The following is a 13,989-nucleotide window of genomic DNA, read 5'->3' on the forward strand; positions in this document are numbered from 1 at the left end:
ATCCGCAAATTTTTTTAAATGCAGAGCATTTCAGTAACTCACTATGTCACCCACGTTGACGTCCGTAGTCGTAGTCCGCACCGTCGTTGTCCGCACCCCTCCCCCAACACTATATAAAAAAAATACTATCCGGCGCCTGGTTTCGATCCCTCGACCTGCGGGCGGAACGCAATGTACATGGTGCTCTACCCACTGCGCCACAAAGCCGACACAGAATGGGAGGCTCCGAACGCGCCTTTTATCTTTGACTCATTCAAACTACGTCAAGAAGCTGCTGATACAACGCATTCACTACCACCAACTCCCCAAACACTAAACGTTAACGCAATACACCCACCCCCAATGCGACGCATTTACTCGAGTACACCTCGCGGGGAGATGGGCCCAATTTTTAATGTAATTCCCACCATTCCTAAAGAAGCCTATTCTATTAAAACGCACCAAATTTTCCCCTTGGGCAGTAAGTTTAGTTGCTTTATCTAGTTCGCAAATCTTTATCTGCATTGACCAGGATAGCGCTCCTATACAAATATACGCCTTTGGCTGCAAGGCCAAGACTCAGCAAAAATTCCCCACTCCCTTCCGAGCGGGCCGTCTGGCTCATCGGAGAACTTTATCGGGTTCCGTGGACTTTTTTGTCCTACTGTATCAGCCCAACGAGAGATATGAAACAGTGGCCCGAAAGATATTCTCGCAGAAGTTGTTCCCATAGGGATACGGACCATCTGTCAGCAGCTAACGACAATTCGGTGAATCATATTCAGGCAGTGTGAGAACACGCCCCCCGTGTCCTTCAAGAAAGAGCCTATAAGAACCCGCGTTTGACACAGATACTAAGCGCCCCCTCCGGTGGTGTGCGACCAAAATGGAACGACTTCGGCGTCCGAGCATCATCGTTGGCCTTGTCGTCGTGCTTTGGTGCCTACGGAAGGCGTCATCAAGCTATGCGGCCTACACGCAACCTCAACAGGTTCATCTCTCCTATGGAGGTAAGAAAAAGAGAGTCGGACGAGTTCGCAGATAGAATAATACTTTATACTTCTCTCACTGTCGTAAGTGTGCTTTATTGAACAACTTCCAGCTCTGCTGGAATCGTATCAGCTCAAAAATATACTCAACATATCTACTGCAACTTTGCCTGCATAAACGAAAACGGGGCGGCTCTATACCACCAAGCAAGGTCCGCCCCCACAGGCGTTGTATTACATATCGCAACGCTTGGATATTTTTTCCGCCATACGTCACATCGTTAAAACTCGGGATCGGCTGTCAGATTAAAAAAGCACATCAGGCCTGCTCGCGTCGGGAGAACAACCACCAAAGTTTTTTTTTCTATTACCATAGGTGTCGCAAAGATTGGCGAATGGTAACATGATGCTTTTAGGTCCGTCTATTAGGATGGGCCATTGTGCTCATGCAGTCATGCAATTCGTGGCGCATACAACAGCTGAAGCAGTTGTAAAGAAGCACTCCGCCAGTGTGTCTCCGCGTGATATGCACTATTCTGAACACCAATTTTCTGCAACCATCTCCGCAGCCACCAACGCAACCGCCGCTCAAAAGTGATAGAAAAACAAAAAAAAATACCAAAAGCAGAAAGAACACTTCCGAGTAGCAAAGACCGAAGAAAGGGCACGTAAGAAAGGTCGGTTTATTCAAGTGAAGAGAGGCACCACGGCAATTAGTGAGGGTGGCGGCAAAGCAGTATTTTTCAAGTGGAAAGAGCAATGAATAAATGCGGATAGCCAAACCAACAAAAAAAAAACACGATATCCGCAGTGTTTGTTTCTATTTACAGCGTGGGACAAACTGAGGCGAAGCACAGCCAGTTAGAGAAATGAAGATAGAACCCTTAACTTTTAATTTTGCGGGCCATATCGCCCACTGCTCACCGTATCTTCAGATCGCTGGCTGTTGGTTTAATGGTGGAACTGCTACGTCGCGCAACTGCGCTGCACAGCACTAAAACTTGCCGGCACAATGTTCCCAGTGCAATGTTCACTACGCCTCATCGGACACGAGAAATGTGTTTGCCAGCTGTTGTTTTTTTTCTTGCTGAATCTCGGCGAAACGTGCGTGTGTGTGTTATGACACATACGATACTGTTAGAAATGATTGAATATTCAGATTACACGACTGAGGCTTTTTTGTAATGTTGCCACTGGTTTGGAACTAGGAATATTTACAACTTGCGGCAATTGCAATGGCGAAAACACTGCTTCAGACAACGATGAGTGCTCGCTGTATACGGAGGGGCAAAAACCCGTCGATTGATGAGTTTGTTTTCCGCGGTGGGTCAGTATAAGTACGCGGTGGGTCAGTATAAGATAAGAGAGCTATAATTTCGAGGAATTGTTCCCGTCACATTCATAATGGCAACGAAAAAAAAGGTTCATTTGGCACGAAGCAGACCGCTTGATAGCAAATAGAAAAGAAAGCTCTCGTGTTAGTTTCGTGAAACCGAATTCTACCGCCTGCATTTTGTGTCGGTAGAGTTGCGTGTGCCATCGATAATATTTTTGACAACAAGCTCAAGTCTCAAGGTTTCGCAGAACCCACCACAACAAATCGCTGAACTGCTAGTTGGTACAAAACCAAATATTTTAATAAAGCTATGTATGCGAGTCTCCCATTGTGCTTGCCGTTTCGATATCTCTTGTGGCATTCCCCCGCTTTGCGTATTGTCTTTTTGTTGCTTTTGCTGTCGTCTTCACGCACTTTTCTTTACTTTGGGCCGGCATGTGCACGTGTAATAGAATCACGTGTATCAGTGGTTAGATGCTTCGCCACAAAGTAAAAGTACGCCAATTCTTACTCCTCTTGATTTTTTATCCCACCGACACCAGAATACTTTATTACGTTGGTAACTAAAACATGAACACTCGTTGCGTTCTACTGTGCTTCCGCCAGAGTATAGCCTGTGTGCATTCGGCCCCGCGGCGAAACAATTGTACCAGCAAATGCATGTACTGCTGTCTGCTGTCGTTAAGGAATTCACAGCACTTTGAAAAGTTTTCCTTTCAAAATAAATTTCGGAATACTTCATTACGTAGGCTCTCGTGGGATCTATACCAAATGAAAAAACAATTGCGTTCTGCTTGGCTGAATTTTCAGGCTTTGTTGAAGGGTCCTCAAATTGCTGTATCTTTTTAATTTTGCTGCGAGCTAAAGGTGTCTGCCACAGCCAGCAGGGGGCGATTCATGTTCATTTAGGAACGGGAGTTCATGATGCCCGCCGTCGAGCATGAAAACGCAAGTCTGAAGTTCAGGCGTGTTAAACAAGACCTTGAGAAGTCTTTGTCGCTTGGGTGCGGCCTAAATCGATACGTTGCAGTAGCTGAAAGAGCACTAACCTGCAGATTCGCCAACTGACCGGCGCCACTCCACAACGTACAATTTCCTTGGCCGCACTGTTCTCTACATGCCTTGACTTCACAAAATTTTCGCTGATGGCGGAATGCATTTTTCTATCGGTAACGCGCGTGAGTCACCAGAAACTCCTTCCGTTATTCATCTTAAAATCACGCGTACGCTCACCTGTCCGATCTAATTTAACCCACAGAACTTCCTAGTGTTTCAGAGGAAAGTTAAATAGGATAAACGTAATGGTGAAGCCTTGCTAGAAAATGTTAATTGGAGTTTTCATTGATGAAGTTCGAGAGAAGCAGCCTAGGCCTCGCTTGGTGAACCTGTGCCGAATTGACCTGAAGTTAATGCGTGCGAAATGTTCTCAAGCGGTCAAAATTACTCGCTCTCCACTTCGGCACGCCTAATAGCCCATTTGGGTCTTCGGCACGTTTGAACGATCGATGCTAAAATGTGCTGTGTCGGCGAAGGGGTCGGGAGCTCAACTAAAGGAGCTGGGAGATCAAGTTGCCTCTGCAGTGTTGCAATATTTCGAGTAAAAGGCGATTACCTTTTGATGAACACCCCTTTTTTTAATACGAGCACAGGGAGTGGGCAAAGGATGTACTTCCTCACTACTCTAGTGTGTTTAAGATGTTACCATCTTGTATGGGACGTGGTAACTTAATATCAGCACCACCAATGGCCGCCAACTCCTCTCACTCCCCGTTAATGTTGTATCCTATCAAGAAGCTTGTCATGCGAAAGCCGATTGCTAGCCCATACCTTCCGTGCAGGCAGTGTGTGCTGCATATCGTGTCTTATTGTGTCAGTCCAAGGTCTCTGGATCATCACACTTGATAAACATTATGTACATATAAATGTGGCAGGCTTGGGAGTCTTTTCCCCCGGCGCTGTTGGGTCGGCTCACGGTATTTACTTCGGCAGGAGGAGGCGCACATCCCTTTACTGCGAACAGTCTGTGGTTGTTAGTTCATGGAACTAGGAACTACGCACCCAAATTGCAGTTCACAAGAAACTGGAGAACCATAGGCATCACCTGGCTTCTACTGCTTTGTTTCGCAGCGTTCACGTATTTCTCCCTGTGTACTGCTTGCATTATTACCGCTCTATAATCCTTCACTGCAGTAACGAGTTTGTACTCCTTCGTAATCCTGACGGTAAAAGTATGGATCAAATGCAAGAGAGCTATTAAAGAGACATCTACACTACTGCGCATGACTGATAACAACAACCAATGAACTTGGAGGACAAAATACAGCTTGCCTGCATAAGTCCGTAGTGGCGAGTCAGATTTTTCATTTTTAGGACGACATATATCATTAGCGTGTCTGACTTCGATGCTACCCCAAAGCAGGGCAACTATACACGGCGCAAAGGTTTAGTGAACGCTTGAAGACCTGTGCGTCTGCCTTATTATATGTCCTTTCGCCCTACTTTCCATTCGCCTGATCCCCGTTTCCGCATTTCAAGGGGACTGTAACAAAAACTGTAACAAAACCTGTCACGAAATGCAACGAAAGCCGTTAACTGTAGCTTACTCACCAGGCATGCGCGAGGGGCGAGCAGGTTGTGTGTGAGCGCACTCGTGAGTGAGCCTGGCGACTAATGGGGCAGCAGACGGGAATTCTTTAACGTTTACAGCTTCGCTGTGAAATATCTAATTATGACAAGTAAAATATCTTATGAGTTATGACAGAGTAATGTGAGCGGCCACTTTCAGTGCGTTTTTTAATTGCAATTTTCCAGTGTGAACACTTCCAATTTTTGTCGACCCGATAGAAGAGCACAATTTTGGTCAGAAACTAGCGCAAAACAGCTCTGCTGGAAAAAAGACAAAGTCGGAGAAAGGTGGACTTACCGCTGTCCTTCTGCACTTGGTTCGTATCACCAGCACGGGGTGTATAAGACAGCAGTGGTTACGTCGGCGACTACCAACCTCGTGCAATCAACCAAGCGCGGTGCGACCACTCAAGATTTGGATGGCTTCAAAGGAGCTGGCTACCTGAAGCCACAAAGTGGCCCTCCTTGAACACGTGGTGGAAAAACTGTTTTCGCGAGCCAGTCGTATGCGCAAATTTTCTTCTCTTCGAAATTGATAGGAGGAAGGGGGAGCCCTAAACGAGAGGACGAGGAGATGACAGCAGGAAAAAAAAAATAAAAAAGTGTGAAAGGACAAACAGGATACTATGATGCTAAATAACTCTTAGTTATTCCGTGGGCGTATTTTATGTGCCCTTGCGATTGATTTGCTCATTTTAGATTTGGTCCCGGCAATTGCGAAACGCTTGATCGTACCCGCCGCGGTAGCTCAGTAGCTAAGGCGTTGCGCTGCTGAGCACGAGGTCGCGGGTTTGATTCCCGGCCGCGGCGGTCGCTTTTCTGATGGAGGCGAAAAGCAAAAATGCCCGTGGCTACGAGATTTCGGCGCACGTTAAAGATCCCCAGGTGGTCAAAATTAATCCGGAGCCCTCCACTACGACGCGCCTCATCACCTGCGTTGCGTCGGCACGTTAAACCCTACAATCAATCAATCAATCAATCAATCAATCAATCAATCAATCAATCAATCAATCAATCAATCAATCAATCAATCAATCAATCAATCAATCGAAACGCTTCATCGTTCTGGTTAGAGCAGGCCTCCTCGAAGCCGCGTACCCGAGCTCGAAAATTTCGGCCGTACCGCGGCTTTTTTACACCCATGTCACGTGCATGGGCAAGTCCCACAACCGACTAATGCGTGAGTGCACAATACTGCGCTGTTCGCGTTGCTTTCGTGTAGAACTCAGAAAAAAAAAAGGATTATCACGCCTGTCTGGGGACCGCGGCGCAATGTATTGAGAAATCTGCATTATTTTAACTGGGGTCCTGTTTCACGAAGGAAAAACGAAAACATCCTTTGCGTTCAAAGCAAATTAACTCTAGCACCACATTACCCGTCTTTTGCCTGTCATCCTCGAAGTAGTGCAAAAACGTTTTGTTTGTGCTTGCGTTTTGGTTTTAGCTCCAATAATTGCAATATATCGAAAGTTCATTAAATTATTCGCAAAGAGGCCTGCACGCTCTTTAACAGAACTGAAAAAGCGCGTTTCTTCCCATGAAAAGCTTATTGCTCTGATCGCAGCTGATTCGAAAGCCGTGCCCTTCCTTGGAGCGAATTGGGAGACGAACGCAACACGTCGAGTCATTCTAAACGCACCTACGCCGCACAGACATGATTTACTGCCTTTACTGCTTCCGTTTCTCCTTCGCAATAATGGCGCTGTTTAAATTACGGGTGGATATTTAGATTCAATTTCTTTAAGCGCACTAGGCACACTCACACAGCCATGTCATCCGTAATTAAAGCCTCCAACTTGGTCCGACCAACTTCGCGGGAGAGCAGCGACCGCTGCCGGCACGGCCGACGAAGCGCCGACGAACTCCGCTTATAATAATCTCGCAGGAGTGGATTTGCCTCGACCGCATCTTTCATACGGGGGGAGCCAATCATACGGGTTGGCGGTCCCCTCCCCCGGAAGGGCCGCTTCAGACACGTGTCAACCCCGAGATTACTACCGCTAGACGCACGCAGCTTCCCGCGGAGTTTCATTCCCCGACCATTGGCGCAGTGGGATATAGCGGCGGCCGTAAATCCGGTGATAATTCCGCCCTATGACATAAGCGTCTGCGTAAGCCAACTCCCCTGGCCTGTTATTTGCTTACAACTGACACGCTGCGGCGCTTCCGTCGCGAAGGCACTTAAAAAGTGCCTTGGGCGTTCCTCAAAATTTGAATACTATCGCTTTTTTTAAGTGCAATGCACTTTATAAGCGACCCCAAACCATCCACCGCCGGCGTCGGCGGCGGCGTCGGCGTCCGCAGTGCTCCTCTATAAAGAAACAGCATCCGGCGCCAGGTTTCGATCCGCGGACTTTGCGGCCGCAGCGCGACGCTCTACCGACCAAGCCACGAACGCGACGCGATATCAGCGTTAGTGACGCGCCTTATATCTTTAACGCATTCAAACTACGTCGTCAGCGGCGTGCGTTGGCGACTCAGCGGCGTTATAGCGGCTTGATAACTGCGTGGTGTACACGTGATACTACAAACCCGATGGAAGAGATGGAAGAGAAGGCGGCGAGGCGGTGGGCTGCGGGGGCCGAGCGCAAGCGCCGCAAGCGGGCCGACAACCGTGCATTCGCACTTTCACATTCTCCCCCTCGAGGAAATGCGGGGGAATTTTTTTTTGCTACGCATCCACACAAGCCCCAATTTGACACTTGCCTTTTTGAAGGCAATGATTATCTCCAACCACCTTCATTGCCTTCCCTATGGGCGTTCTCTGTACCGAGCACGTGTATTTTTGCGAGGAGGCATTGGGTACTCCAGGGTAAAATCCTACGGGGTGTAGGAAAACGGCAAGGGCCGCCAATCACGCGAGACCGCATGGGAAATCAACCCCACCAGAAGTTTTCCGGCCCCCCGTGGAATTTTTTCCCAGGAGTGTTATTAAACAGCCACATTTTATGCTCAAGGGGAAAACGATTCGTGCTACTGAAGAGAACGCGTTCAGTTGCTTCGAATGTGAAAAAAAAAATCGTACGGCAAGGCACTGCCATCAAAATATCTCCCGAGCCCACGGGATGGTCGAAAACGCTGCGCCTCAGCCGTAAACGTTAATGGTGAAAGGTTAATGGCAATAACTTCTCGGCTACTCCGCCCGCGATCACACGGTGCCGGGGCCACGTGCGGTAAGTCTGTTCGCTCTGTTTGTTTTTGGTCGACATGAGATTCGCCAAGCGCAACACACACAATACAGGTGAGAGAAAGGTGCAAGGATTACATGAATCTCACCCAGGACGCCCAAGAGGCTAACGCCATTGCAAAAGCACAGCTGCGTACACAGTGAAAGCACAAGCATATATAGAACGCCATAGAAAACCTGCCTTTCTCTCATAAAAACGAAGCATTTTTAGGAGCACTAGCAGTTTCGAAACAGCTAGTGCTTCTACACTAGCACCACTTGTAAGTAAGTGCTCGTGTTAGTAGTAGCAGAGTCCTTCAATGCTTTTAAGGGACTCTGGTAGTAGCAATACTTGGTAGTGCTAACATGCATACTTCTGCACTACAGAGCATGCATACGGGAGGTGGTGTATGGTGGTGCATGGTGGTGTATGCATACGGCATACACCACCAGGCTCAAGTTGTTTGTAGATAATGTACCACCGTTGATACGGTTATGAAGTCCCCGTGAGGTCAAACTGCGCTTGACGCGCTGAGAATTAACTTCAAACGACGGAAATTAACACGAACAAAGTTTTAGAACGCGCGTCCTAAACGAAGTGTCACGCGCTACAAGCCAACTACGCTGCAAGATAGGAACGATGATCCTACAAGTGACGTCAAAACGATCGCAGAGCCAGAATCTCCAGTGGTGGGCCACGCGGCCAATAAGGCGCGTTCGTAGGCCTACTTGCGCTTGAAGTCGCAGTGCAGTGGGCAGAGCGCTGTGTACCTCCCGTTGCAGCGAGAGAGTTGGTGGCTCGTATCCTGGCGCAGCCCCGTTAATGGAACTTTTTCTGGCGACGTCATTTCAGTGGCGGATATGAGGCCGGCCATATCTTGGTGTACCCGGGCATAAAACACTTTTGTGTTAAAAGAGGACCGGTAATTATGCGCCCAGATAACGCCTTCAAACTTTACGGTCCTGGTTAATTATGTTTAACCATGCAAAAAACGGACGGAAGAAAAAAAATTTGCAGTGGCTTAGCTCGGCTATGCCAGGATATACGTAGCGTGGGCTAAGCTTCAGCTGGTTATTCTTAGCTTTCCTAGTTGTCTAGGATTAGCTTCATTATTATGGTTACTGCTGTTTCAATGACACACACATGGTATACGCATTACGTGACAGATATATATTTATCAAGCGGCTCTGGCGCAGCGTTACCAATCGCCCCAGAGCTAAGTGTTCCACAGGCGCACTCCGGTGTTGTTGCTGTGACGCACGAGCCATCGGTTCCACACCCGGCCACCCGTCGCATGATCATCAAGTGGACCGGGCCGCCACGTGCGGAACGGAGGTCGGCGAAGACGCTGGGCGCTTGGGGTGTGTGAGAGGGTGTAGCCCGAAAGAACCCATTCCCGTTTGACCCCTTCCCGTTTGAACCCATTCCCGAAACGCCCTTCCCGCTTGACCCGTCCCGTGTGCGCCCGTTCCCGAAACGACCTTCCCGCTTGGGCGCTTCCTGTTTCAGCCCGTTCCCAAAACGCCCTTCCCGTTACAACCCGCTTCCAAAGCGCCCTTCTCATTTGAACCCGCATCATTCCAACCCATTTGAATTTCTGAAAATATGCGTTACCGTCTTCGAAACTGTTCCCCAAAATGTGCTTACAAGCAACGGGTCATGCACTAAAAACTTGTATGTACCAAATTTTCCGGAATCGACCGATATTTCCGGCCGATAAAAGTTTCTGAATGCCTTAGGCCGATACTGCCCTTTTGACACAAAATTTGTAGCGGCGAAAGTGTACTAGAAAGATACCCAATATCTTGAGTAATTGCACGCATTGGATTTTTCTGTAGTTGGTGTTCGTACGTGCGGCAGAAATTTATTTATCATCCACTCGTATGCTCATTGTTTGGAGCATAGCTTTGTCTTCGGGTTCGAGAGATCTATAGATCCAATATGTCCGTAGGAGAAACATTAAAAAAGGCAAAAACATGTGCAGAAATCTGAGAATTGGCTACTAAGGCCTTTCCTACGTGAGTAATGGGCAGATTTTTATTTATTTACGGATACTTTACGGCCTGGTCGGGCTCATGCAGGAGTGAACATAAAAACACATCAGTATTGGTTGGCGTAGTTTAAAAACGCCCCACACAAATAAGTAAAAGGCATAAATATGTAATAGACGCAAAGGTCCGAACGCAAAGGGGTCCGAACAACGATATGCATTCGCAATGTATTCCAATTTTAAAACACGACGATTCAACCAGAAGACACATTTCCAATACGTGGGGAAAACTCTTCTAACGATACCGAGTTCACTGTTCGTTCAGTTAACTTATTCCAGTAAGAAATTGCACGAGGAAACAAAAAGAACTTTTGAATAGTAATTCAGCTGATTGGCTGCCTAACATTCTTACTATGATAACTTCTCGCTAAACGTCTGAAAGGCCCTTGGAGGTAGTATTCCCGCGACAATTTTCAGTTTCTGTAGTAAAAAATTTAGGCTAGAGACGACCCTGCGCTGCTAAAGTTTCTGAAGGTTTGCTCTATTATGCAATAGAATCAGAATCAATAAAACGCAAAGCTAAGTTTATAATTTTCGCCGCTTCTCATGACTGCGGTTTTTTATAGCCAGATGTGGCAAAGGTATCCAGATACACAGGGTTACTTTATTTTTATACATCTTTTTATCTTTTATAGTTTTCATCTGTTTCTTTTCGACATTGATGTACACTTGCGGTATTATAACGATTAAATGTGTTAGTCCGCCAAATACGATTTCTTTCAAAGTGAGGGTGTTTTTGCGATTGTTCATTTGTGCTTCCGCGGCACTTTTCTGGGCTTTTTGATTTCATCATTTTTGGTAACGGAGTATCAGATGGATTTGATTTATTTAGTCCACTTTTAACACTTGTCTTTTCCGGGGGGAGGGGGGATTTCAAATATTGGTTTTTATTAGTTATTTACTCGTCCTTTGAGAAATATCTTGAAGTTTGAGTTAAAGTTAGCTCTAGAGTGTGAATAAAATATATGTTTGTGTATAAACCTTTGGTTGATCGTGTGTGTTAGTAGTTCCTCCTCACACTCTTTCGGGACACGGCCATGCTGGCGCCAATTTAGTGTAATAAAACTTGAGTGCCTGGTGTTTTGGGGGTGGATCTAAAGAAGCTAGAGACGAGAGTCAGTCGACCGAACAAGTGCAAACGAGGGCAGACGCAGGGCGACCCTCGCGACCTAAACACATTTAGTTAAGTGAATTTAGGTATTTCGCTGTTTTCGTTTTCATAAGCGACGTGTTTGTTAATTTATTATATTTGCTGTTAATTTGTTAATTGGTTTGTTAATTTAAAAGATTTGTTTGCTAATTTGTTAATTGTTAATTTGTTAGGCTTCGTTAATTTAAAAGATTAAAAGATTTGTTAATTGGTATGACTTGAATTGTAACCAAATGTAAAACAATATGAAAATGTTTTTATAACGTTTCATAAACTGGGTGCGTTATTCCGGGAACGGACTGAATAGGAAAATACGAAACGGGAAGGTTCTTTCGCCCCGGGTTGAAATGGGAAGGAACAAACGGGAAGGTTGAAATGGGCATGGGTTCAAACGAGAACGGGCCAAGTGGGAAAGGGCGAAACGGGAAGGTCGTTTTGCGCCGGGTTGAAACGGGAGGGAACAAGCGGGAAGGGTGAAATGGGAATGGGTTCAAACGGGAACCTCCCGTGTGAGAGACGCCGGGCAGCAAGCAATGTTCTGTGCGCCGTGTGACGTCACTGCTCCTCGCGTATGCGCAGCACGGCTCTCCAAGAGCCACGCGAAACTGCTCAACCTCGGCCGGTGTAGCTGACGCTACAAAAGTGAACATTTTAAAAGAACTTCCAAGTCTATTCGAAAGGTTTTACACTGTGTATTATTTTGTAACAGAAATGTAAAGAAAAAGCTTTGAAACATGAATAAAAGTAACCATAATTGTTTTGTTTTGTTTTGGTACGGAAATTTAGTGTGTACCTCATTACCTCTTTTGCAGCTAATGAAAACCAGAGGGTGGTCACCTGGGTAACCTTTGACGCTTCGAGGACTCCGACCGTTGAGTACGGTGTCAACGGCTTCGAGCACGAAGCCGTAGGCTCAACCACCAAATTTCAGGATGGAGGCAAGAAGAAGAGGGTTCTGTACATCCACAGAGTGCTTCTGAAGAACCTTAAATGCGGCACCCAATACTGTGAGTTGTTTCTATTGTCTTGCTTCTAATGTCTCATGCACACGACAGGCTACCAATATTACAAGCCTTCCTGAGGCATCAGTGTTAGTCAATGAAGGTAAAGTAAGCATCGTCGTTTCCCTGATGTAAGTTTTAATATGGAATAACCTTAAAGGAGTACTGACACGAAATTTCTCGCTTTCAGTTTTTATGCTGTAAAGAATACTTATTGGCCCAGTAATTACGAAAATCGAACCGAAAGCCTTCAGCTGCCAACACAGAATTAATTATAGCACGTTTATTGCAACGAATTTCAAATTTGGTCACCGCGCGGGAAAATGGCCGTTCGAAGGCCAGCCTGCAAGCGGGCCAGCCTTACGTCACGGTCTCACCCGTGACGTCAGGGACGTTTTTCTTTCCTCCATGCGTTCGCCGCATCGTCTGCTACGATTGCACATGGTCCGCGACTCGCCCGCGCAGTCGACATGTCGTCTGAATCGTCAGACTCGGATGAGTCACTGCCACCCGACAGACAGAACAACTTTATTTGGCCAGGCGATTAGGCTGGCGATGTCTTCGCCGTCGTCCGTTTTTTAATATCACTGCGGCTCGAACCGGCGCAGACCGTGATAACAACAGCTTGTCGCCACTCTTCTAATCAATCTGATCACGAAAAAGAAGCTCCACATGCGAGAAAGTAGATGTTAGTGTGTTGAAAATTGTGCTAGGAGTTGTTATCCGCGCTGAATTTAAAAGTGGCGTTCACATATTTGCCGCGATGGTAAACCTACGCTGACCGGCAGCGGAGGTTCGGCGCTCCGACCCAGCACTGCCGGCACCATGGTGCGGCGAGCGGCCGAAAGATGGCGCCACCTGCGCGCTAGAATCAGAACAGGCCGCGGCAGATGTCTTCGTCACCGATCGCTGAAACGGAAATTATTGCCAAAATAAAGCTTCATATGCGAAAAAGGGAATGATAGTGTGGTGAAAAGTTGTGTAAGGGATGGTCATTCGCAGTTGTACAGATACCAGCGATCAAATAGTCGCCCCAACACCGAAGGTGACCCGTGCAACCCCGAGCCCGCTGGCTTGGGCGACAGTTCTTGCGGCCGCCGGCGCGCACGAACTCAGTCCACGTTTAGCGCTGCATGTCGTCGCGTGGAAAATAATGCATCTTGGCGTCGTCGTCGATTTGCTCGGACAGGCTTCCACGGGCAGTACTTCGCATACCGCGAGCTTGCCATAGCACAACTTGGGCGAGCTCGGCGACACGCACCGCCGCGTCACCGCGGTGCCCGTCGACATCGCAGTGTTCGGCACCAGTGCCGAACACCATGCGCCGGCAACGAACTGAAGAGCAAAGACGTCGAACACGCAACGTTTACAAGCATTGCTCACACAGCTACGCCCACGTCTCCTGCCCAAACGAATACCACCGACAACAGCAGCGCAGGATATCGTTTCCGGTTCTGAAAACGACTATGTGACGTCAGCCTGAACCGGCCAGACACGCAGGCCAATGTTTCGTCACGCCGAAAGCGATTGCGCTAGTGCTGCCGATTTGTGGAAGCTCGCGGCCTGGACAATCAAAATCGATTTTAGATGTGATTCCGGCCTCGGATCGCTGCAAAAATTTCTGTGAGGCATCTGTACAAACTACTGAAGTCAATTATATCATTTTTTAGGTATCAAAATTTGGTGTCAGTA

The 13,989-nt window shown here is 47.3% G+C and overlaps 1 protein-coding gene across 1 annotated transcript in view; it reads left to right on the forward strand.

Moving 5' to 3' along the window:
* The first annotated feature begins 679 nt into the window (after positions 1–679).
* Positions 680–13,989, forward strand: part of LOC144177788 (acid phosphatase type 7-like) — a 33,495-nt gene continuing 20,185 nt past the window's right edge. Inside the window, exons 1-2 of the mRNA XM_077705357.1 lie at positions 680–989; positions 12,109–12,303. Coding sequence (XP_077561483.1) covers positions 866–989; positions 12,109–12,303 — 319 coding nt within the window. The 5' untranslated portion in view covers positions 680–865. The remainder of the gene's footprint in view (positions 990–12,108; positions 12,304–13,989) is intronic.

This window comes from Haemaphysalis longicornis, unplaced genomic scaffold (genome assembly GCF_048455015.1).
Source record: "Haemaphysalis longicornis isolate Haplotype H1 unplaced genomic scaffold, Haemaphysalis longicornis Haplotype H1 scaffold_31, whole genome shotgun sequence".
NCBI lineage: Eukaryota > Metazoa > Arthropoda > Arachnida > Ixodida > Ixodidae > Haemaphysalis > Haemaphysalis longicornis.